At 44.7% G+C, this 25,029-nt stretch overlaps 2 protein-coding genes across 2 annotated transcripts in view; both read right to left on the bottom strand.

Moving 5' to 3' along the window:
* ATP6V0A2 (ATPase H+ transporting V0 subunit a2) overlaps positions 1-14,571 on the bottom strand; it is a 36,274-nt gene extending 21,703 nt beyond the window's left edge. Inside the window, exons 1-6 of the mRNA XM_082418226.1 lie at positions 14,230-14,571; positions 8,820-8,898; positions 6,739-6,836; positions 4,797-4,934; positions 3,689-3,777; positions 2,383-2,509 (exon numbers count right to left, since the gene is read on the bottom strand). Of these exons, the coding sequence (XP_082274352.1) occupies positions 2,383-2,509; positions 3,689-3,777; positions 4,797-4,934; positions 6,739-6,836; positions 8,820-8,898; positions 14,230-14,346 (648 nt within the window). The 5' untranslated portion in view covers positions 14,347-14,571. The remainder of the gene's footprint in view (positions 1-2,382; positions 2,510-3,688; positions 3,778-4,796; positions 4,935-6,738; positions 6,837-8,819; positions 8,899-14,229) is intronic.
* Positions 14,572-17,626: 3,055 nt separating this feature from the next.
* The window catches only part of TCTN2 (tectonic family member 2), a 28,134-nt gene continuing 20,731 nt past the window's right edge, over positions 17,627-25,029 (bottom strand). Inside the window, exons 15-19 of the mRNA XM_082418404.1 lie at positions 22,947-23,053; positions 20,113-20,269; positions 18,333-18,458; positions 18,091-18,179; positions 17,627-17,846 (exon numbers count right to left, since the gene is read on the bottom strand). Coding sequence (XP_082274530.1) covers positions 17,725-17,846; positions 18,091-18,179; positions 18,333-18,458; positions 20,113-20,269; positions 22,947-23,053 — 601 coding nt within the window. The 3' untranslated portion in view covers positions 17,627-17,724. The remainder of the gene's footprint in view (positions 17,847-18,090; positions 18,180-18,332; positions 18,459-20,112; positions 20,270-22,946; positions 23,054-25,029) is intronic.

The following is a 25,029-nucleotide window of genomic DNA, read 5'->3' as shown; positions in this document are numbered from 1 at the left end:
TAATCTTCACCTTTACATAGGGAGGTCATAATGGTCACAGGTGAAGGATAATCAACATATTGCTACTGGCAGTTTCAGGACCCACAAAAAATATTACAGGTGTATGGTTAACGAACAGCTTGACTGATTAGATTTTCCAACGTGTGTGGTTTACTTAGGCTGAACCTTATGAAAATTATTTCACAGCCAAACTCCTTTAGGTGTCAAAACTATTAATCTTAGAGCCAAAAATCCTGAGGCGAATCTAGGAAAGAAAACACGAACGCTTTTCTCAAAACTGAGAATCCCAAGTTCCTTTTCTACCCTTAGTAGACCAGTTCATCCTCACTTAGAGCAATATATAATAGTTATTTTTATGGTGAAGTCTTTAAAAAAAAAAATCACAGCTATTTTAAAAGGTAATGATGGGGTCTTCCCTGGTGGCGCAGTGGTTAGGAATCCGCCTGCCGATGCAGGGGACACGGGTTCGAGCCCTGGTCCAGGAAGATCCCACATGCCGCAGAGCATCTAAGCCCGTGTGCCACAACTACTGAGCCTACGCTCAAGAGCCCGCGAGCCACAACTACTGAAGCCCGCGCACCTAGAGCCCGTGCTCCACAACAAGAGAATCCCGCGCCACAACAAAGAGTAGACCCCGCTCGCTGCAACTAGAGAAAGCCCACGTGCAGCAACGAAGACCCAACACAGCCAAAAATAAATAAAATAAAATAAATTTAAAAGGTAATGATGGCTTTGGCCGCCCTGCTTCCCTTCCTGAATAATTCATTCCTGAAGCCTTAGATGTGCATTCGGGGATGGACCTGGAGAGGGGAGGGGAAGGGCAACAGTGGCCCAGGGCAAAGTCAGAGCCCAAGCAAAGTGAGGAGGCCCTGCGTCCACACTAGGGGACAACCCGGGCTGGGGGCTGGGGAACTCGGAGCTCCATGCAGAGAGAAGAGCGGGGCAGCAGAGATGGGAAATCAATGGGCAGACTGGTCACATACAAGGGGACTGATCAAATAAATATATTAACAATAATGGGAGCCAAGTTTGCCACCACTGAAGAAAGGAGTTACGAACACAGAAATAGAGAAACTTAGAGTGAACCCTGTGGTGCTGGACTGGAATCAGATGTAAACTCACAGTTTTCACATATACACACAGGTACAGAAATAAAGCTGTGAGTGTGGGTGTGAGCCCTGTGCATGTGTGCGTCCTAGAGCCGTCCACTGACAGAGCTGGGAACAGCGACACCTCAGTCACCATGGGCACACCCGGAGACCGCACCCTGGCTTCTAATCACCATTCTCCACTAAAGAGAACCAGGTTCCTTGGAGAAATGGCCGATTTCAGATAGCTGCATGAGGGAAATGACAAGATGAATCTGGACATCTTATTATGCAAGAAGGCAAAGCATTCAAAAAAGACGGGAACATGTAAAAAGAAAATAAAAGCCAGCTAAATGGGCTCCAATGGCCAAATCTAGAGCATGTGAATATCAAAATAAAGAATTACAGTAACAGAGTATAACTCATTGAATAAAACAGGAAATAAATTAATGCATTGAAAATCTGATGAGAAATTGAGTACTTATAGAGTTTCAAAGCACTTCCCCCAAAACACGTACTAAATACAAAGGAAATGGAGGAATAAATTCACGGTGGAGAAGCTTAGGAGTCACTGCCTTGAACAAGTGATCAAGGTGAACATCACTAGTAACGGGACAAAGGAACCGTGCACCCCTGATGGGAAGCAGCAGCACTTCCTGCCCAAGACACATAACTTGAATCTAATCATGAGAAAACATCAGACAAACCCAAACAGAGGGGCATTCTACCAAAACAAAAACCACTGGTCTGTAATAATTTTTAAATGTCCAGGTCACGAAGGTCAAGGTAAGACTGAGAAATTATCCCAGAATGAAGGAGACCAAAGAGACACGACAATTAAGTCCAAAGCCTGATTCTAAACGAGATCCTTTGCTAAAGAAGACAGTATTGTGGGACTTCCCCGGCGGTCCTGTGGTTAGGACTCCGAGCTTCCACTGCAGAGGGCACGGGTTCCATTCCTGGTCGGGGAACTAGGATCCCGCGTGCTGCGCGGCCACAAATAAATAAATGAATAAATAAATGCCAAAAAAACCCCAAAACAGACAGTGTTGGGACGGCTGGTGACACCCAAACAGGATCTGAGGCTGGGAGGGTGGCGACGTATCCACGTCAACGTCCCAGGCATACTATGGCGGCGCGGGAGAGAGTCCTCCATGTTAAGAACTGCCCCCAAACGCATCCAAGGATGGCAAGGCACGTGGCGGACAGCTCACTGACGTGCTCCGCTCTGCGCTGTGCCTCCAGCTTCAGCACAAGTCCGCCGCTGCTGAACGGGGAGGGGGTGCCCACTCACCGTTTCAGGGTCTTCCAGGGGCCCCTCCAGCTCTGCGTGCGTCACGATGCTGTGCCCTCTGCAGGCTCGCCACAGCGTTTTCCCGAATGCTTCGGCTTTCCCTTGGTTAATGAGGCCAGACACAAATCTGTGAGACACCAAAGGCTGTGGTCCAGTAAGCCCAATGAGGACTACCAAACCGCATGAAGAGGGCAGCGAAGACCTTCACGCCTGCCAAAGCGCTGGCGATATCCTCAAAGCCCTCCAACTGCAAAATATCTGAAATGCTGGATAAAATGTTTTTGAAACATCCTCTTCAATGTAGAGCTGAGCCCATAATTTAGAGAAATTCTTGGAATCCAAAAATAAAACAGGACTTCGTAGCTGTGCCCTGATGTATGATACTGACCCGGTATCTTAAGGCCTTGGGTTTCAATGCCAGCAAGGGAGACAGGAGATGGGCACTGGGTCGATATCAGGTGAAGAGATGGAACTGAACCCCCAATCCCCCCAAAGTTGGGACTCTTGCCCCCCAACAAAGGGCTACACCTTAAGTGAACGGGTGGACTAGGAAAAACTCCACCTTGCAAGGAGCCAACAAGCAAACTTGTTTATTTCGGCTTTGGTTTTGGAGAGAAGGGAAGAGCATTACTTGAGAATTTACAAGCACGTGTTAGGATGCATCGGGCAGAGCGAAAACAAACAGAAAAACAAAGAAACTCAAGCTGAGAAATTAACAACATGATTCCCGGTAGGTGGAGCGCTCCCAAGTACCTGACATACGTAAAAATAAGTTCTCTCTGAAAGAATACAGCCTCAAACTAAACATCATTGAATTCCTACACATAAGGAATGGAGGAACAGTTCATAATAAAAAGAAATCACAAATCACATGAGGAAACACGTTACCATTAGTTCAAGTAAACAGAGAGAGTGAACAGTAGAAAGAGACCCTTAAAATACGATTAATAAATAAACCAACTCAGTTTAGCCCCTATATTTCCACCAAACAAAATAGGACTTGACGCTTCAATGACCAATTATTTTAGGCTATGGAGTAACGAAGAATGGCACAACTGGCATAAATTCCTTCTTTCCACCTCATTATACCGAGAGAAGAAATTCCCATCGTATTGAGCTAAAAAGTCAATACAGCTGAGTGATTCAACTCAACAAATACAGGAGTACAGTGTTTTCTTAAACAAATATTCACTTTCTTTCACTCCGTCACAGGCTTTCAGACGGTGGCCGTCCTTCCACTCAACAGAGCTCGTCTCCCACTGACAGGAAGGACAGTGTAAAGCTCCCCCCGCCGGCTGTCACTTACCCCAGTTTTGCCCCCAGCCTCTGCATACAGCTGTAGTCCAACAAAGACTCGTTCTCCAAGGGAGGGAATTCTTCGTAAGCGGGTTCAAACTACAAAGAGATATGAAACCAAGTGTGTCTCACTGAAAGTGACACTTTAATTCTCAAGTCATGTTTCCAAACAAGTGTGCGGGGCATGGGAACTCAGACCTGGGTGCCAAGGCCCCAAGGTAACTCAGACATGTAACTCAGCTCTGACAGATAAAGACCATAACTTCCCTGTCCCTTATTTGTAAGCTAGTTGAAGACATTTACATGAAAGTACAGTTATAATTTATGTCATTGCCTTAATCCAAGGCAGAGTAACTGTATCAGAGGTCACCGCTACGGGAAGTGAAACGAAGTTCACGAGGGACATACTTCTCCCCTCTCTGATACTCAGCTGAGTACTGTACTACTGCGTAGGCTGTTCTTTATTCCCATACAGATTTTTTTTTTACTTCCATTACTCTCAGCAATTTGAGAAGAAAAAAAACAAACTAAATTTTAGAGTTCGACTTCCAGTGTTCAATTTTTTCTCACCACCATAAGCTTTTTTTCAACTGCAAACTAAAGCATTTCATGAATAGGAAGTAGTTATGGTTAAAACCAACCAACACAGGAGAGGCTTAAAGCTTCTTTTAATGTCATATAATCCAACTGAAAGATAAAGCTAAGCTCAAAATGTATCTCATTTTTTTTAAATGTATCTTTTTTTTTTTTTTAATTTTTGGCTGCGTTGGGTCTTCGTTGCTGTGCGCGGGCTTTCTCTAGTTGCGGCGAGCGGGGGCTACTCCTTGCTGAGGAAGGAGTATCTCTTCCAATGAGGAAGTCCCTCTATCTCTTTTAAAAAGCAACACCTCTACAGGAGTTGATAACAAAACCCGGAACTTTACGGGAACGAGAATTTTATAAAAGAAATATACTTCTGGGACTTCCCTGGCGGCCCAGTGGTTAAGACTCCGTGCTTCCACTACAGGGGGCATGGGTTCGATCCCCGGTCAGGGAACTAAGATCCTGCATGCCGCATGGCGCCACCAAAAAGAAGAAAGAAAGAAAGAAATGCACTTCCTCCCGAGCGTCGCCAGTACCTCCAGGTTGCGCTTGACGAAGGTCTTGGTCACTCGCAGCATGTGCGTGTACTCCGTCAGCTCCAGGAGGTTCCTCCTCAGCTTCTCCTTGTTCTTCGTGACCTCCCTCAGCTCAGCCTCTAGCTTCTGCAACTGCTCCTGAAATGAAACGGCAGCAGGGTTACTTCCAAGTCTGGTTCTAACACTCTTTTCACAGGACCCCAGAACCAGCAGAGGTTTTAAAAAGCCATCATGTATGAGAGTTCGATGGGGATATGAAAACACGCACGGGTTTTTACAGTCCATCACTTACTGCTTTGTATGAATTCAGGCACCTGTGACGGCAAGCACGCAGACGCCGTGACGACTGTGAGAGCCCTACGGCTGGACCCAGTCTCTAACCTCAGGTCCTGTCCTCTCTTCCGGTTTCCCTTCATCTGCTTACCCATTACCAGTACACCAAAGAGTTTTCCCTTTTCAAGACTACATTTCCTTTTATTTGCAACACAGACAAATTTTAGATAATCTTTCCCAAACATATCATTCCTGGTCTCTAGCTTAAGAGTTTCTATGCAGCTGCACTTACACAATTAATTAAGCATAAAAATACTTGAGAACGAATCTTCTTTAACAATTAGTTATATACCAAGCATCCTTAACAATCCTTAAGTATTAAGACAGTAGAAGCAGAAATCTGTAAAACAACCCACTGACTCAATAAAAACGGTATTCAAACAAATCACTTGACATGCTACATTCAGTTACTTGTGTTCTGCCTTATAAAAACGATAAGCAGCCAGTAATCACTGTATTTGTAATGACATCAGAAGTGACACACCAAACAGGCCAGACCAGATGACTGCTCTCATCTGACTGTACAGTTCTCTCTAGAGTCCATTCATACACCAACTGTTAAATGACATCCTCCCAGAAAAACAAACAGAGCAGCCAGCAATGGAATGGTCCTAATTATACAGTACTAATTGTTTTAGAAGAGCTGTAAAGGGCTCTAGTCTATTTCCCAGTGTGATGAATTATCAGATGATTAGACCAGAACCTCAAGAGATAACTCATGGCGGGGGGAAGCGGGGATGCGAATGTAGAAGCCAGTGCTCTCACGGTGGTGGGGGACTCCAGAAGAAGGAATCCCATTTGCTGCCCATGGGGAACCACCTGGCACCTTCACGCGAGCTTCTGAAAATTAGAGGGGGAAGGGTCAGGGTGAACTGGGGAGAATGTGAAGGGCACAGGCCTGAAGCCTCGATGACTTGCGGTAGGAGAGGCACGCTAAGGCCCGCACAGGCCCAGAAGTCACATCACATGAGCCCAGATCTCACAACCTAATTCTTGTTAGTCTCTGTTCAATACCATCTGTCTTACATTTTATTTTTTTCTAATATATTCTTTATTTTTTTAAATTTATTTATTTTTATTTTTGGCTGCGTTGGGTCTTTGTTGCTGCATGCGGGCTTTCTCTAGTTGCAGTGAGTGGGGGCTACTCTTCATTGCAGTGCAGAGGCTTCTCATTGTGGTGGCTTCTCTTGTTGCAGAGCACGGGCTCTAGGCATGCGGGCTTCAGTAGTTGTGGCATGCGGGCTCAGTAGTTGTGGCTTGCGGGCTCTAGAGCGCAGGCTCAGTAGTTGTGGCGCACGGGCTTAGTTGCTCCACAGTATGTGGGATCTTCCCGGACCAGGGCTCGAACCCGTGTCCCCTGCATTGGCAGGCGGATTCTTTACCACTGCACCACCAGGGAAGCCCTGTCTTACATTTTAAAAGAAAACTGAATTCCAGTTAAAATTTATCACAAATAACCTGTTACTGAGAATTAACCATAATACGGTCCTTTGCTTTTCATTCCACGGTTTTGAGAAGAAAGGCAGAAAAGCACTAGACAATATAAAGTAAGTGAATAAGCAGTCTCTGAGGTTAGTGACCTAAAACCGCTTCTTCAGAAACTAGTTACCTGCATTTCAAGCACTTGTTTAAGAGGCGGTGCAGGAGGACTGGTCTCTCCCTCAGGGAGGGGAATATCAGCTCTATTAATTTCCTGCACCAAATATGCTGTGGAAATAAAAGTTAAACAAATTAGACTCAAAAACTTTCTACAGGACATTTCAGTGAGAACATTTTACATCCCAACCTTTCCCAGGTCATCTAAAAACTAATGTCTAAATGCATAAAATCTTGCCTGTCCCAACTGACTGATAGGAGGACTTTTGCAGCCTTGCTTCCAAAGATCTGCAAAATAATTCTGCCTAGAGAGAGCAGTGTGCAGTGACAAAACAAACAGTAACCTGGATACACATTTTCTGAAATTCCCCACATCCTTCATTTCTAAAACTCTAGTTAAAGAACTTTGGAGTCACAGCTGCTTCTGCACCTGTAAAGGAAGCAGAAGGTTAAGGACACACTTGGAAGTGCAGGAATAATCCAATGATGGACCTATAATCGTCCCCACCAGAGACATCAGTGCAACCTCCCGGCAGACGCCATTGGGAGGAAATACACATCCATCAGGAAAAACACATCCTCTATCAGTCTCCTCTATAAGGAGGAGACCACAGGGCAGAAAGCCAGGTTCTCCTGAGTCCCCAGTCAGCCGTGATGTTTTAACTTAGAGCAACTTCCACTGCCTTCTCTACTTACATTAAAAACTAGATACATGAAACTAATAATGAACCAGCCAAAAAAAACTTAATTTCTTTAGTTTACATTTTCAATTCCATGAAGCGTTCTTTTCCTTAGGATAAAAGTCATAATACCTGGTAAAGTCATTACCAGATATAATATTTTGGAGAAGTGTTAACTAGTTATTTTGTTAGAAAGAGAGAGAGAGAAAGAGAAAGAGAAAGAAAGAAAGAAAGAAAGGGAGAGAAAGAGAAAGAGGAAGGGAGGAGGGAGGAAGAAAAGCAATGATGTCTTACCCATAAGATAGCAAAGGAAGCATGGGGTTTAAGAGCTTTCTGGAAATGGATGTAAATTTTTTTAACCTTTTTTTTATACCTAAATTTACTTGAGAGTTCATTTTCTTTTTAAGTCTGCATTCTTTTTAAAACAGTCTAAGCTACAGGAAGTCCTCGACACGTCTAATGTGTTGTGACTCCTGCCCTGCCTTTGAAAACTCATTCCAAATATACGACCTGTCCAGTGACATATATATGGCAAGGATGGGAATGTGGTATCACCCTACCCTACATGATCCACACAAATAACCGCGACCTCAAACAATATGCAGAGGACTAGACTTCAGATGACTAACAGGTTTCTTTCGATCTTAAAAATCCCCAATTAAAAAATATAAAATCCACAATAATTAACTGCTATTAGAAATCATTCCAAAAGTCATCTTCTCTCCCCTCCTCAACACCCTCACCCCCAGGTTTTTCTGTTCATCCCTCTAAAAACAAATTTGGTACTTTAGACAATTACTGGCATCGTTCTCCCCTCTCTACTTCAGTCAGAATTTCAAGGTTTGAACTGATAAACACTATTTTATTTTAGGCTAAGACGTTAAAGGTTTTACGGCTGAGTTTTAATGGTTAACAGTCAGAGAACACTGATCTCTGTAAAGGAAGCCCTGAAAAAAAGGAAATTATCAACCAATGTCTCTGCCATTTCCTACCTCCCCTGTTCTCTGGTATAATTTTAAGTAATATATTAATGTGTATACAATGTTTTTAAGTTACAATAAATTACAAGGGATTAGCTAAATAAATTATAGCACATTAATACCACAAAATACTATGCAGCCATTATAAACAATGATGAGTCAATCTGTTTATTGACATGAAAAGATGTTAAAGTACCATCAAATGAGAAACAAAGCTAATAACAAAATAACCTGACCATTATGTATGTAAATCCTTACTTTTATAGATGAACAGTAAAAAAATATATAAACCTACATAATAGTGAATACATGAATGGTGAGAATATGGACGACTTCTTTTTTCCTTTCTACTTGTCTAGATTTTCTAATTTTTCTAAAGTGAACAAAGTTTACTTATATAACAATAACTATTTAAGTTATTAAAATAAACTTACCCAATATTCGCTCTAGTTCTTCACACCTCTTCACCTCACCAACAAATTTTCTTTGGAAAGAACTTACATTCTGGTTCAGCTGAGAAAAAGATGAAAATTTTGCTTTGAATTTTCTACAATTTAAAAATAAATTCGATTTTATAAATAAAACATGATAGTCAAGGGTTTGGGGGGAAGCACATCCTCGTATACTACTGAATAGGAGTATAAACTGACACATCTTTTCTGGAAAGCGATTTGGCAACTGTTACCAAAAAAAAAAGCCTGAAAAATATCCTCTGGCCCAGAAATATCCCGTGAAGAAATTCAACCTAAAGGAACAAATTATGGATACGGACAAAAATTTATCTAAAAGAGCATCAACCTCAGGGATAGAGAAAAAATGATTAACAGTGGAAAACTGGTTAAAGAAATCATAGTCTATACCCACACCGTGGAACACTACTCAGCAGTAAAAAGGAACAAACTGACACATCAACATGACAGAGGATGTACACAAACATGATGTAAGTGAAAGACACAGAAGACCACATATTGTGTGACTCCATTTCTATGGAATGTCCAAGAAAGGAAAACCTAGAGGCAGAAAGTAGGTTAGTGATTGTCTGGGTCTTGGGGTAGGGAGGGGGATGATCTGTAAATGAGCATAAGGGACCTTATTGGGATGATGTGACTGACGGTCTAAAACTGGATTGTGGCAATGGACGCGCTACTCAGAAAATTTTCTAAAAACCAACGAATTGTACACTTGAAATGGGTGAATTTTATGATACACGTCAATAAAGTTGTATAAAAATTATGGTTCAGTAATATAACTGATTACTATGCACTTATTAAAAATTATGTTTTAAATGATGAGGTATTTGATTATATTAAGAAATTATTATTAAAATTTTTAGGTATGATAATGGTATTGTGGTTATGATTTTTTTTAGGGTCCTTACCTTTTAGAGATACTTACTGAAATATTTATGAGTGAAATTATACATCTGGGATTTGCTTCAAAATGATCTTGTCTGATGGGTGGGGTTTTTTGGGGGTTTTCTGGACCACACGGCTTTTGAGATCTTAGTTCCCCAACCAGGTCTCAAACCTGGACCCGGCAGTGAAAGCGCCGAGTCCTAACCACTGGACCTCCAGGGAAGTCCCGCCATTGATTTATAATATGGGTCCACAGAAGTTCACTGTTCCCATATACTCTCTCCCTTACTTAACATCATATCAGGACTTCCCTGGTGGCACAGTGGTTAAGAATCCTCCTGCCAATGCAGGGGACACGGGTTTGAGCCCTGGTCTGGCAAGATCCCACATGCCGCGGAGCAACTAAACCTGTGTGCCACAACTACTGAGCCTGCGCTCTAGAGCCCACGAGCCACAACTACTGAGCCCCTGTGCCACAACTACTTAAGCCCACGCACCTAGAGCCCGTGCTCCGCAACAAGAGAAGCCACCGCAAAGAGAAGCCCACACACTGCAACAAATAGTCCCCGTTCGCTGCAACTAGAGAAAGCCCACGCGCAGCAACAAAGACCCAACGCAGCCAAAAAATAAAGAAATTTATTAAAACAAACAAAAAAATCTTGCCATATAAAGCTTAAAGCCATAAAAAAATTGTAAAACAATATTTAATAAAATGCGGAAATTAGTCATACATGATTTGTGTGTGAAAAAAGACTGAAGATATTATCAGTGTGGCTCCAATTATCTAAAAATACCTATGTACGTACATTCTAAAATATTATTAGAAGGCTTCCCCGGTGGCACAGTGGTTAAGAATCTGCCTGCCAATGCAGGGTACACAGGTTCAAGCCCTGGTCCAGGAAGATCCCACATGCCTTGGAGCAACTAAGCCCGTGCGCCACAACTACTGAGCCTGTGCCCTAGAGCCTTCGAGCCACAGCTACTGAAGCCCACATGCCTCTAGCCCGTGCCCCGCAACAAGAGAAGCCACTGCAATGAGAAGCCCACACACAGCAACGAAGACCTAATGCAGCTAAAAATAAATTTATTAAAATAATAATAATATTATTATTATTAGAAAAATAACGTTTGATTGGACAATATGAACCAAAAAGGTAAAGTGTTTGTTTCTAGGTAATGGGATCATGGAAATTAGTATCTCATGTTTCCCTAATTTCCCACAATGGACGTATATTACTTTCACAATTTTTTAAATTACAGTAATCATTCACGTTGAAAGGCATTTGGGGCAAGAATTCTACCTTTACTCCGTGCAGTGTTATACTGGGCACTCTCAAAAAGGAGAATTAGAAACAGCTTGGCATGAAGCTGCTTGAACAACCTGAGAATGTCTACCCCAAAGGCTTGGTTCTTGTTCAGTTTTCGGAAAATTTTTTTTAAAGAGTTAACCAGAAGAAAGATAAAAATTTGAATTTCACTTCTGTTTGTCACATTCGCATTCATTTCTGGAAGTCATATTAATCTGAAGTGGTAACCACTTTCGAGTTCCTAATGATTCAGACACAATCTATCTCAACAGAACTAAGAATGAGCAGAGGAAGCTACCCATCAAAAGCTGTCTATTAATGACATGACTTCTCAGTTTCACTGTCTTTTCCGTCAATATCAAACACTAACTCAAATTGGACACTATGGTTCCACATATAGAATCTTCACGAAGAGGCAAATTTCTGTGGCAACAACACACACGATTGGATCTGACATCCGCCGTCACCATCTTACACAGTATGTTAACTGTTTTTTTCTGTTGCGTGGTTTCTTTTATAAAGTTTTGCTTCTATTTTCTTTTTAGGGAGGCAACAGCACCCTTAATTCCAGGCTAACGCTATGAAGTACATTTTTTTTTTAATTATTTATTTATTTATTTTTGGCTGCGTTGGGTCTTCGTTGCTGCGTGCGGGCTTTCTCTAGCTGCGGCGAGCAGGGGCTACTCTTCGTCATGGTGCTCAGGCTTCTCATTGCGGTGGCTTCTCTTGTTGCAGAGCACAGGCTCTAGGCACGCGGGCTTCAGTAGTTGCAGCACGCGGGCTCAGTAGTTGTGGCTCGCAGGCTCTAGAGCATGGGCTCAGTAGTTGTGCACGGGCTTAGTTGCTACGCGGCATGTGGGATCTTCCCAGACCAGGGATCGAACCTGTGTCCACTGCATTGGCAGGCAGATTCTTATCCACTGCGCCACCAGGGAAGCCCTATGAAGTACATTTTAATGCAGATTCGTTTGTAACACTAACATTTAACCTAGAAAAACCAGTAGAGGCTGCCTGGTGGTTTTGACCGGTATCCACGCCATCGATCTTCCCACTCCAGCAGCTAACGGACAAAAGGTGAACGCTGTCCTCAAATTCCAGACCCTTAGAAAAGTGAGATGGACTTGCCCTTCACTGAGTCCTACTGGTGAGTTAAATAACCTTTCTTTTCCAGGTCTTCTCTTTGGCTGTCACTACAGAAACCCCTGCCCTGCCTCCTTTCCCTTAGAAGGATCACTAAAAGGAAAGGCGGAAACTCTCCAGCCTCTGCAAATCAGAAAAGACAGACGTCAGGGATCCCACGTGGTGAGCGCAAAGTCAGGAAGAAATTCCAGAAGAGAGCAGAAAAAGTGTCAGGTGACAGAGCTTTCTGCACTAGCACCTGTGCTGCTTGACAGTCATCCCAAAGACAGACAGACACACACACACACACACACACACACAAACACACACACACACACCCCTGAACTCTGAAAACCTAGCATCACACAAAGAAGAGCTCATTTTAACATGGCAGCTTTATTTTACTTCTGGAAAAAGATGAACTGCACTTTCTTTTTCTTTCCCCAATTTTCAGTTTAAAAGAATCCCAAGTGTCCTCTACTACCTAATGTAACGGCACTCAATGAAACTTGCATCTTTTGCGGTAATTAGGGTGTTTGTTCAAACCTCTAAGATTTAAGCTTGATTTAAGCCTCTTGGCCTGAGTACTAACAGGATGGAAGAAATCTACCTGTTATAAAGAAGGAAGCCCATTTCTCTCACAACTGTTTCCTGAATCTTTCAGGTGTTACTTACTCACAGCTCAGCCCAGCAGCACCTGCCAGGAAAGTGGGCACCACGTGCTGAAGCCCAAATGGCTCCAGGAACCAGGAAGAGCTGGGCCTTCTCTGCAGCCTTGCCTGACATTCAGGAGTTTCTCTCTGACCTGGCAGTTGCCTTGTGAGGCCAACCCAGGGATCACACCAGACCTTGGGTACGGGTGGTTCCCTCTTGAAACTAAGCAGCCCTCAGAAAGACGAAGGGAAACCAGAGGAGATGAAAGCTGGGTCCCAGAAAATACAATGTTCATTCGAGTGAATTCCAGTTCAATTAAGGTCCTGCTTCATAATCTCCCTTTCACACCGCTCTTTTCCTTCATGGCACTTACCACAGTTCATAATCAGAGTGTGTCTCTCCTACATTGTGAGCAACAAAAACACAGGGACTTTGTCCACCCTGCTCACCCCTGAGTCCCCAGCACCAAACTCAGTGTCTGCAACAGAGCAAGCACTCAATCAAAGCTTGTCCATTCATTCCACAAACGCATACTAATGCCCACAAAGTCAGGGACTGTACTCAGGAATCAGGAATGAACAAGGCAGGCGAGGCCCTTACCCCACACCCCGGGGGGGTTGACAGTCCATGGTGGAGACAAACAATAAACAAATAAACAGATATATGAACAAGGGTTTATTACTACTTGCTGGGGAGACAGGTCCCATTCAACAAATTCTGACTGCACTCCAGCTCCTTCCTAGGCAGTGCTAGGTACGTCATCAGGCATCGGTGAACAAAAACGACAAAAATCCCGCCCCGCAGGAGCTTACACCAAATGCATTCCCAGCTCAGGCTCCTGGCTCTCCCAGTTCCCTCCACCTGGGACCTTGTTCCCCCAGATCTTCCCAGGGCCGGCTCCTGCCCATTAAGGTCTCAGCCCAAGAACACTTCCTCAGAGAGACCTCCTCCCTGACCACCCCCAACTGAAGCACCATCTCATCACCCCGTTCTATTTCCTGCATAGCAAACATATTCCTGTTTACGTACTCATTTTCTTAATATTTCTCCCGTTCCCGCTGCCCCGTAAGTTCCAGAAGGGCTGCAAGAGGCCCTATCAGATTTGTTCTCCCGCTTAGCCCAGTGCCTGGCACAGAGTCGGTGCCCCGAAGCATCAGATGGCACGACCCGAGTGGACGAAGACGACGCGGAGCGTTCCTAACTAACCCGGCCTGGGCGGCCGCGGACCACACATTCGACGACCCTGGGCTCGGGCCCCGCTCTGCGGAAGCTCTGGCCGGAAAGTGGACCTCAGCTTCCCCGTCTGGGAAATGGGAGCCCAGGCGCCCACGGAAGGGAGGCCCGAACGAAAGGCTCGATGCGGGAGCTCCGCGGGCAGCTGCGGCCCGCGTCTCCCGGGCGACACTCACGTCTCGGAACTGGACCAGGCCCTTCTCGCCCAGGGCGCTGAGGCACTCGTAGGCCGTGCCGGACTGCAAGAAGAGCTGCGCCAGGCACATGGTCTCGCTCCGGAACAGGGACCCCATGGCTGGCCGGCCCGCGCCCCCGCGGGGCCCGACGGGTGGCGGCGGCTCCGGGCCGCGCGGGCCCGCACGGTCAGCCGGAGCGGCCCGGAGCTCGGGCTTCTCCTGCGGCCTGACCGCAGCCCCGCACCATGGGGCTCCAGGCTGCACCAGCTGCGCCCGGTTTTGCCGCCGGGGCCGCCGCTCCAGGCGCCGCCAGAACCGCCCTCGAGACCCCGCCCCCTGGCTACAGCCGGTTCCGGTTCCGCCCCCCCTCCCCCGCTCGTGTCCGCCCCTCGCCGGCCGACCAATGGCGCCCGGAGTTGCTGCCGACGGCGGCGCAGGCGGCGGCGCCAAACAGCGCAAACCTGGCGGCAATGCGGCGGTTTACGGATCCGTCCGGACTCCGACCAAAAGCTGCCGGTCGCTCCGCTGTTCACAGCTTTTTAAAAGGAGTTTTACTGAGTTTACGTGCCATAAAGTTCACCCGACTAGAGTATACAATTTTGTGATATTTAGTAAAGTTACAAAGTTGTGCAGCCATCGTCACGATCAATTTTAGAATATTTCCATCAACGCCAGAAGGATGCCTCCTGCTCGTCTGCAGTCAATCCACTTCCCGTCCCCAAGCTCCGGGCAACAGCTAAACAACTCCTTCTCCATAGATCTGCCTGTTAGGACATTTCCTATCAACAGAATTACACCCTGCGCGGTGTCTGCAGCTAGCTCCTGCCGCTGGCTTTTCTCTGGGGTCCCGGCCTGGGTGCGGACCAGAATGCAGGGTCTGATGCCAGGCTGCTCTTGCCTTATACGCTCCTGCACACAGCAGCTACAGAGATCTCTGACAGGACGAAAATGGGATGTGAGCCTACTGAAAATCCTCTGGCTTCTCCCACCGCGTTCGGAGTAAAATCCAAACTTCTCACTACGGCCGGCAAGACCCCACTGGCTCTGGCCTCTGCTTTCCACAAGCCCTGGTCTCCACCTGCCTGCCCTGGGCTCCCTTTGCTCCCCTACTCCTTTCTTTCTCTTTCCAGGTCGGTGCACTTGAACTTGCTGACCCTTCCCCTGTCTCTGCCTAAAATACCCTTCTCCCAGACCTCAAATTAGCTCCTACAAGTCTCAGCTCAAATGTCCCTGCCTCTGAGGGGCTGTTCCCGACCACTAGCGAGAGTAGCCCTACCACCCCACTCCACCAGAGTCCTGTTTTATTTTCTTCATAGCACCTACCACTGTCTGACATTATCTTCTTTTATTGCGGGTTTTCCCCCACTGGAATGTAAACTCTGTGGACAAAACAATGTTGCCTGCCATTTCAGTAAACAAAGGATGTTGCAGCCATCAAGCCCTCAGCCACTGCAGCTGCCCCCAGTCGTTCACCCTGAGGGGATTCAGAATGGAGAAAAACAGGATACTGACCCTAGATGGTTAAGATGCATATCAAAGGAAAAATTTCCATGACCCCAGGCTCTTGCATCTTCCCATAGGTAGAAAAGCACTAAAATCCTTAATTTGTGATGACTGTATTTTTATGATTAGCTGTAATCTTTTGATGTTCAACTACTTGTTTTTTTTTTTAAACAAAAACTCCTGGCTCTTCCCTTACCTCTTCCAAACAGTTCCTCAGCTATCTGAGAGGCTGCCTTCCAGAGCTGTAGTCATCAGTTAAGATCCCCGAATAAAACAGAACTCTCAACTTTCAGGTTGTGGGGTTTTTTGTTTTTTTCAGTCAACAGCTCCACTGGACGAGGGACACTGTCTTGGTATCTCCAGTGCCCAGCACAGTAGCCACTGAATAAATACTTACCAAATGCATATATGAATGTATAAGCTCAGACAAGGCAAAACCATATAGTATGCTCCCCCCCATCCCGTTCTACTGCCAGAGTTTTTCCCTTCTTCAGTACAAAATCACCCTAACAAAGCCCACAAAATCAGGCTAAATTACCTGTCATTTGGAAATTTTTAAGTTAACTTTCCAGAGCTAGTTATACTAACTGCCATAGAAAGACTTTCTGAATCTCTGCAATGAATCAGTTGGGTATTTCGTTTTCTTTGACAAAAGACAATTTCAACTCCTAGTGGGTGTAATCACCTCAACCCACAGAGATCCACATCAAAGAAAGAGGCAGAGGGGGGAGAAATCCAGTGTTTCCACAGTGTGATACAAACAGTGGTACTTGGGGGGAGGAATTTCTTATGTCATTTGTTACATGTTTAATATGAATTAGGAAAAATTAGAACTAGATTTGTAGATTTAGAGGGGAAGGAAGATTTGAAACTCCCCTGGGCAAGAATGTTGAGCGAAGATGAAACAACCAGGAATTCCCTAGCAGTCCAGTGGTTGGGAATCTGTGCTTTCACTGCCGAGGGCCTGGGTTCAATCCCCTGTTGGGGAACTAGGATCCCACAAGCCGCACGGTGCGGCCCCAAAAAAAAAAACACAAAAAACAAAATTCAACAACACAACGTAGGTAGCACCAGGATGTCAGGAGGCACTCAAAATTCAATCAAGCAGAGTGAGAGGGGAGAGACCCGCTTTTCAAAATTCAGTTTATCCACGGTGCACAAAGCCCATGTGAAACGATTACTCCGTTTATCTGGCCCACAAAGAAACCTCACTGGAGGTGGCCGTGTGGCCGCTCTTGGGCTGTGGTGGGAGACGTCAGTTCTGCTTCCCTCCCCCTGCTGCCTCGTGCTGTCTGTCCCCCAGGGGGCCCCAAGAGGAATTTCAACTAGGAAAAACTGTCCTTCGTTGAAAGCCAGCTTGTTTTTTAATCTATGGGCCCCATGATTCCTATAGCTAATCATATTTTGGTTTTTTGGCAAACTGAAGATTACATGAGGGACCTGCCTTTGCTAAATGCAAGATCTTTGGCGTACTGTCTCGTGGGCTTGTGTTCTCTCCCGGTTCTGTTTACTTACCTAGCCATGTCCCCCTCCCGCAGCCCCCCCATCTTGCCTCATCCATTTTCTTAGACTTTTGCACTAATATACACTTTTAAAGGCTTTAATGCGTTCTTAATCCTGTCTTTGGAACAGTGGGAACTAACCGGTTCCACATAAATATGTTAAAAATTAAAAGACTGACTCTCTGTGGTGCGAATAACATTTGGACCAAAACTCCTATGACTTTCATCATTTGTGAAAAAACTAAAGTTCCTAATAACATTTATTGACACGGTTGACCCTCTCATGCGTCTTGCTCAGTCTGGGATAGCGGTGAGGACGCCCGTTCTGCATTGCTTTGAACGTCTGGACAGCTGTATACGTGAATCAAATTTGCAGAGCACCTAATAAAATCTTCTATAAAAATAAAACATTTCATTTATTAAGATTTTATAGAGCGGCACACGGGAGGACAACAAATCCGTGAAGTAAAAGCTGACGATCTGTAAGAGGTCAGGTGGTAGCTGAGTTCCACGCTTTGCGTATTCCACTCCAGGGGTTACTGAGGAACACAGCTAATACGACGAAGGATGCCAACAGTAAGCTCTTGCCAACACACTGAGAATAAGGCTCCCCTGCAAGACAATGAATCAAATTCAGCAACGTTCCTACTTCTTAACTTTTTGGGTAATTATTTAGGTAGAAATAAGCCAAAGCATAAATAGTGATCCTTTCTAAGTGGCAACATGATCAGTAAGTGTTTTCTTTTTAAAGCTTTGCTATATGTTTTAAGTTTTCTGTGACATTTACACTATTTTTTTAAGTTTTTTAATTGACACAACATAATGATAACCATTTCAGAAATGTGCTTTACCCTACCTTGATAATACTGGGTCAGCGGATATAGAAGTTGCGGCCAACAAACCTCATTTCTGTTACAGTTGTACTCTGTAAAATTGATCTGGAATCTACAAAACATTTTAGGAAGTTACAGTAGCTACAGCAGAGCACATGCTTTTGATGAGAAGCATCAAAACCTAATTAAAGAAATAAACTTCTGATTTTGGAACATATATTTTTCTGCTTCTTACTAATGTCACTTAGGTCAGCAACTGTATTACCTTGTAAGTGGACGGGGTAACTGTGCAGGTATCTTAATAAACTGGACAGATGCACTGATGGGGAAAAGGTTGGCCTCATCCTCACAAGTCAGCCCACACTGGAACTGCCAGGTCACCGAGGAGAACCTGAGAGGGAAAGGTTAAGCAGACAACAAATCCACCGCTCGTTTCCGGTCTGTTAAGAACATCGGGGGACTTTCCTGGTGGTCCAGTGGTTAAGACTTTGCCTTCCAATACAGGGGGTGCAGGTTCGATCCCTGGTCGGGGAGCTAAGATCCCACCTGCCTTGCAGCCAAAACACCAAAACATAAAACAGAAGCAATACTGTAACAAATTCAATAAAGATTTTTTTTAAAAAAAGAACATCAGGTAACTGACACAACAACAATATGAGCTGAGATTCTCCTAAAGAAGTTTCCCATTCTACTGGTGCTATTTTTTCCCCCTTTGTATTATGTAAATTTTCAAATGCACAGACAAGCAGAGACAGTTGTATAATGAACCCTCATGGCCCTATCACAGGCTGCAATAGCTGCCAGCATTTTGCCAATTCTGTTTCATCTCTCCTCCCCCCTCATCTCATTTCATACTGGTGCTTTTAAAATTCATTTGTTTTATCACTTGTTTGTCTCAAACAATATTATAATAATAGTAATAACAACAACAATAATAACAACAGTAGTAGCAGCTAATGATTTTTAAGGGTTTTCCATGTTATTTCTGCCTACCCAGCATCCCTTTGACTTTCTTCTAGTAATTGCACCCCAGTTTTCCCTGGCGGAACTACCCCTTCCCCACTCTCAGTTGAGTGGACGAGAAGGGACCCACCTGAACCTAGGGATGTGCCCATCACCTGCACCTGGCCAATCAGAGCTATGCCCCTGGCCATAGTAATTGGTTCAGAAAGGAGCACATGACCAAAACTGGACCAATAAAAGTCTTCCCAGAACATTTTTGAGAAAGATGGGGAAAGGAGGCACCCTCCATCCACTGGACTTGCTAAACTGGAAGAGCTTTTTTTTTTTTTCCCCTAACCACTGAATCTCTAGGGAATTCCCTGGACTTGCTAAATTGATATAAGCCTGGATTTGCTGGTGTTCATCTTTGCCGGCTCTTGAGGAAAACCTCCCTGAGAATGAAGCCCACCCAAAGAAAAGAGGAACCCAGAGATGAAGGGGGAAAGACCCTTGACCACATGGGAAACACGAACCATGAACTCCCTGTGTATGGACTTTACATAACTTGAACCAATAAACCCCCCTTTTGCTTAAGTCAGTGTCAGTTGGGACCCTGTCAGTTAAAGGTGATAGAGGTCTGACATGTAAAGGTACATCACCGTTTTACAGATGACGAAACTGCAGTTCAGAAGAGGTTGAGTAACTGTCCAAGGTCACACAGCTCACCCTGGAATAGCCATGATTTGAACCCACCCATCTGCCACCAAAATCTCTAACCACTGGGCAATATTCCCCAATCAGTATGCCAATGATATTCATGAATTTCAAAATATGCCGAGCACTAAGCAGCCCCTTATTCATCTTTGTACTCCCTGAAATACCTGGCAGACTCCCTTATACGTAGCTTTACGGATACTTGTGAGTGAGAATGAGTTTCCATCACAAACACAGTTTATCCATATTCCACTTATACATGTAATCATTTGCTCATCACTGCAATTTGTAAATAAACCAGTCAGATTCTAAATTAGCATTCCCCTATTCTTCGGAGCGCCCTCAACTTTACTGTCTCTAAACCCCGCTTATCCCGGATATGATCATACCTTGTCTCCACGCCAAGTATCTCCTGCCAAGTCATCCCCTCTACGGCGCCAGCATCCGAGAAGAGGATGCGGATATTTAGCTGAGCGGGGACATCCAGGCAGATGCCACTCGCGTTGCTGACAGGGGGATCTGCACCTGCATCGGGGGCGTCTGCACCTGGAGAAATGTTAAGTTGTGCATATTGGAAAGAATAATTTAATAACAGTTTTCCTACAACTCTGTGATACTCCCAAAATGGGAAATATTATTAGACAGGAATCACAACGAATGAGGCTTTAATCTCTAACAGGCTCTAGTTACATGTCACTCTGTAACTGTGTTACCCCTCGTGTTCAAAATGTTCCCTTGGATGTTAGGTCCATCACTGGAACTTTAAAATCCCTGACCCACATAATAAAACCCTAAATCATGATCCAGTTCCCAAGCTCCTCATTGAAATCCACCCAGAGTTTTAACAGAAATACAATATACTTGCAGTAAAATGCCATGAGACTTATCCCATGCAGTCACCATTCTAGTAAAAGCTGTATAAGACATTTAAAGTCCATACTAACAACTTTAGTTACTACGGATTAAATAGTGCAAAAGCAATTTCCTGATGTGTTGCCAAAGCAGTAATACAAATGGAAGAGAATAAAACTGAATAAGAGATTAATTTTCATTCATCTTGAAAACTGGCCCTTAGGGGGGAGAAAACAGCAAGGTCAGTTACAGGATATGGAAGGCAAGTCCTATGGCGCCAAGTCCTATGGCGGCGACTCTGGAGGGGACTTCTTTGTTCCTTCAGGGATTTGGAAGGTTGGCGACACTGTTTCCAGTTTCCTCCTTCTTGATATATGTGTTCAACGTCATTTCTCTTCTATCAACCAGGATCAGGATTGATTTTCATCTTAGACACGAAATAGAAGCTAACAGCTTCCACCTTGAAGGCAACAAAACGCCATCACCTCTGATTTCCCACCTCACCAACTCTGGTTCTCTGCCTTGAAATTTCCCATGCTTTTCACTTCTTAGATGCTTTACTGACCCCTTCCCTCCGACCCTCGGGCACTCCACAGCCCACCTAGCTGGCCTAGAGGTTCACAAGGGGTTGACAAGCCCCGACCTCCGGGTTCTGTTTCCAAATAAGGATCTAACTCTGCGCCTAGTGACTTGAGCACGGACTGGACTGGCAAATCGTGGCCAGCAGGACTCCCCGCCTGAGTCAGAGCGTAATCAGGGGCACCTCAAGCACACAGACATATTACGTGATCCCTGGCCACCCCAGGGGACAGGGGAGAGGGGGTCATAATGGTCCAGACCCTAATCACAAGGGGTGGGGAAAGTGCATGCACATGTCTGGATGGTCCTCTGTACGAATTCCAGCCTAATGAGCTGATGTGACCTTGGAGGGTGTGGAAGGGGTGAGGACAGGACCCAAGGAGGTCTCCGCCTGCAGCCAGGCAGAGGCGAGGAGCCCAGGAGCAGCCGCAGGGACAGGAGGGGACTTAGAAAAGCAGATACTATGCAGTCAGTTAGCTCTTTCAGGCCCCAAGAGGCAACTCCAGTAATGAGAGCAAAAGAAGACGCTTTCTTACTTTTTTTGTTTTGTTTTTGGCCACACCTCGTGGCACGTGGGATCTTAGTTCCCCGACCAGGGATCAAACCCGTGTCCCGTCCCCAGCACTGGAAGTGCAGAGTCTTAACCACTGGACCACCAGGGAAGTCCCAAGAGAAGAAGCTTTCTTTCTATTCAATGCCTTTACACACTCAAGACTCCCCGAGAAATTGGAGCAACATTACCAGACTTGCTGGCTGGGAGGAGAGGAAGAGGAACCCTGGGTTTTAGCTCCAGCCCAGCCACAACAAACTGTGACCTTAGACCACGTGCGTGAGCTACAGCTCAGTGACTGGCTGGACGTTCTGGATTTGGAGGTGAAATCGGGCCTGTCAGGGCGAAGTCTGTTCCACATGCCACCCATGGTGCAGCTCCTCCTCCTCACACACCATCCCCCTGTGGCCCCAACACTCAGAGCAAATGCCTCTCACCAAAGGCACTGGACTGCCAAGTCTTTTTATCAGGCCTCGGTGACCGTCCTATTACTAGCTCTGCTGCACCTTAATTTCTTTCCTTCTTTTTTAACACCTTTTTTGAGATATACGATACAGTTCACCTATTTAAGTGTACAATTCAATGGTTTTTAATTATATTCAAGGAGTTGTGCAACCAGCACCAGATTCAATTTTAGAACATTTTCATTGCCCCGGAAAGAAACCCTGTACTCTCTAGCAGTCACCCCTCAATGCCTTCCGATAGCCCAGGTCTTGAACAACCACCCATCTGTTTTCTGTGTCTATAGATTTGCCTGTTCTGGACACTACATATAAATGGAAGCATACAGTATGTGCTCCTTTGGGTCTGGCTTCTTTCACTTAGCATGATGTTTTCTAGCACCTTATTTTAAGGTAACAAAATTGCTTTTGTAAATCACAAAGCCAGTTCTCAACTGTCCATATTCCTGGCAATCAAAAATAGGAATGCAAACTGACATGCACTGAAAATCCTCAAACTTCTTTAAGACTTCCTTTTCCAAAGACCATTAGCTTGTAAAACAACTGGGCAGTTTGAACTTCCTGTAGATATCCTCTTTAAAAAAAAAAAAAAAAAGCCATCATGAATAAGAGGTAAAAGACATGAAAAGCCTCCTGCCCGGAAAGCTAACCTCTAAACAAATGTCCGTTGGGCCACAGCAAAGAAAGACAACCTGTCAGGTCAGGCTGTAACACTACACCTGATACTATGTAATCATAGCAACCAAGGTACACATTTTACACATGTGCAGCTTTCACTTACGTATTATTTCAAGCCAGCCATCACTAAGATTGTCGTAATTGGAGTTGCCTCTCATTGCAACATGAGTCACTTGTATTAATGAACCAAGTAGTTCAACAGCATTCTCCCTGCAAGAGAGGAAGACATTTCTCAGCTCATGGCCAGCAGGTCTCATCCTGAAGTCCTTTCAAAGAGTGTCCAGCGAAGTGAGAGAGTAGCATTGACATATATATACAACCAAATGTAAAACAGATAGCTAGTGGGAAGCAGCCGCATAGCACAGGGAGATCAGCTGGGTGCTTTGTGACCACCTAGAGGGGTGGGATAGGGAGGGTGGGAGGGAGACGCAAGAGAGAGAGGATATGGGGATATATAGCTGATTCACTTTGTTATACAGCGGAAACCAACACACCATTGTAAAGCAATTATACTCCAATAAAGATGTTAAAAAATAACAAAACAAAAACAAACAAAAAAAAGAGTGTCCAGGCTGTGCTTGCTGGATGTCTAAACAAAAAACTGCCAGAGGATCTGGCTGGGAGTCTTACCTCTTTTGGACGGCCTTCCTGGGATGAACTTACACAGCAAGGGGAGGACATACAGAAACAATCTTTCACTTTGGACTTAAAATGTTAGTAACTTATGTTGGTATCATGTGGTTTACAGGTTCCTTTGAGTGTCACAAAACTTGGGAGGTGGGTAGATCACATATCAAGTTACCAGGATAAATTCATGGGCCACAGTGACCCAACAGTAAAAGGAACCTAAATATTTAGTTAGAATTTTGAGCTATAAAATTAGGTGAAGGTTAAGAATTGGAACTTGGCAACTCTCTGTTCCAGTAACGTCACTGGAGGGTACAAATCTTACGAACCACAAGGGAGAGGCTCTGACTGCCCCACACCCTGCGACCAGGACCTGCCGTGGGTAACGTATACCCACAGTTTTTCTTCCCTTCACAATGTCCCCCCACCTTTTCCCTGCTCCCCAAAGAACTGCACCACTTGGGATAGGAGATACCACTTCACACCTGCTAGGATGGCTATTATTCAAAAAATGGAAAATAACAAGTGTTGGCGAGGGGGCCTTCCCTGGCGGTCCAGTGGTTAGGGCCCCGTGCTTCCACTGCAGGGGGCACGGGTTCGATCCCTGGTCGGGGAACTAAGATGCCGCATGCCGAGCAGCATGGCCAAAAAAAAACAAGTGTTGGCAAGGATGTGGAGAAATTGGAACCCTTTTACGTTGTTGGTGAGACTGTAACGTGGTACAACCACTGTGGAAAACAATATGGCGGTTCCTCAAAAACATTAAACATGGAATTACCATATGATCCAGCGATTCCATTCCTGCATATATGCCCAAAAGAACTGAAAACAGGTGTTCAAACAAAAACTGATACATGAATGTTCAAAGCACTGTTCACGATACCCAAAAGGTGGTAATACCCCAGATATCCATCAACTAACGAACGGATAAACAAAATGTAGTATATCCATACAATGGAACAAAATTCAGCCATGAGGAAGAATGACGTATTGACATATGCTCCAACATGCATGAACCTCAAAAACAGGATGCTAAGTGAGAGAAGCCAGACATAAAAAGTCACATGGTGTACGATTCCATTTACATGAAATATTCAGAGTAGGTAAATCCATAGAGACAGAATGCAGATTGCCTGTTGCCAGAGCTGAGGGGAGGGAGGAATCGGGAGTGACTACTAAAGGGTACAGGTTTCATTTTGCAGAGATGAAAATGTTCTGGAACTCAATAGAGGTGGTGGTTGCACAACATTATGAATGTACTAAATGCCACTGAACTATTCACTTTAAAATGATTATGTTTTATGAATTTTACCTCAATTAAAAAAAAAAGAATGCATATGCATATCCATAAATTTTCCAAATGCCACCCAGATAATTAAGTGGAAAATTCTTTATACATCATGTAACACAGCTTAAGAATTCTTTAAATGTTAATCACTGATTATACTTGGCTCCAGCCCTTTTTCTATTTCTAGAAGCATGAGGTTCCAACGATGTGAACAAACTTCCCAGAGAAATTTGCATAAATATGGATGAAATAGCTTTAGTCCCAAGAATGT

Source organism: Balaenoptera physalus (genome assembly GCF_965194825.1).
Source record: "Balaenoptera physalus genome assembly, chromosome: 12".
NCBI classification, from domain to species: Eukaryota; Metazoa; Chordata; class Mammalia; order Artiodactyla; family Balaenopteridae; genus Balaenoptera; species Balaenoptera physalus.
The sequence above is the reverse complement of the archived record's forward strand: the minus strand, read 5'-3'. Positions and strand labels throughout refer to the sequence as shown.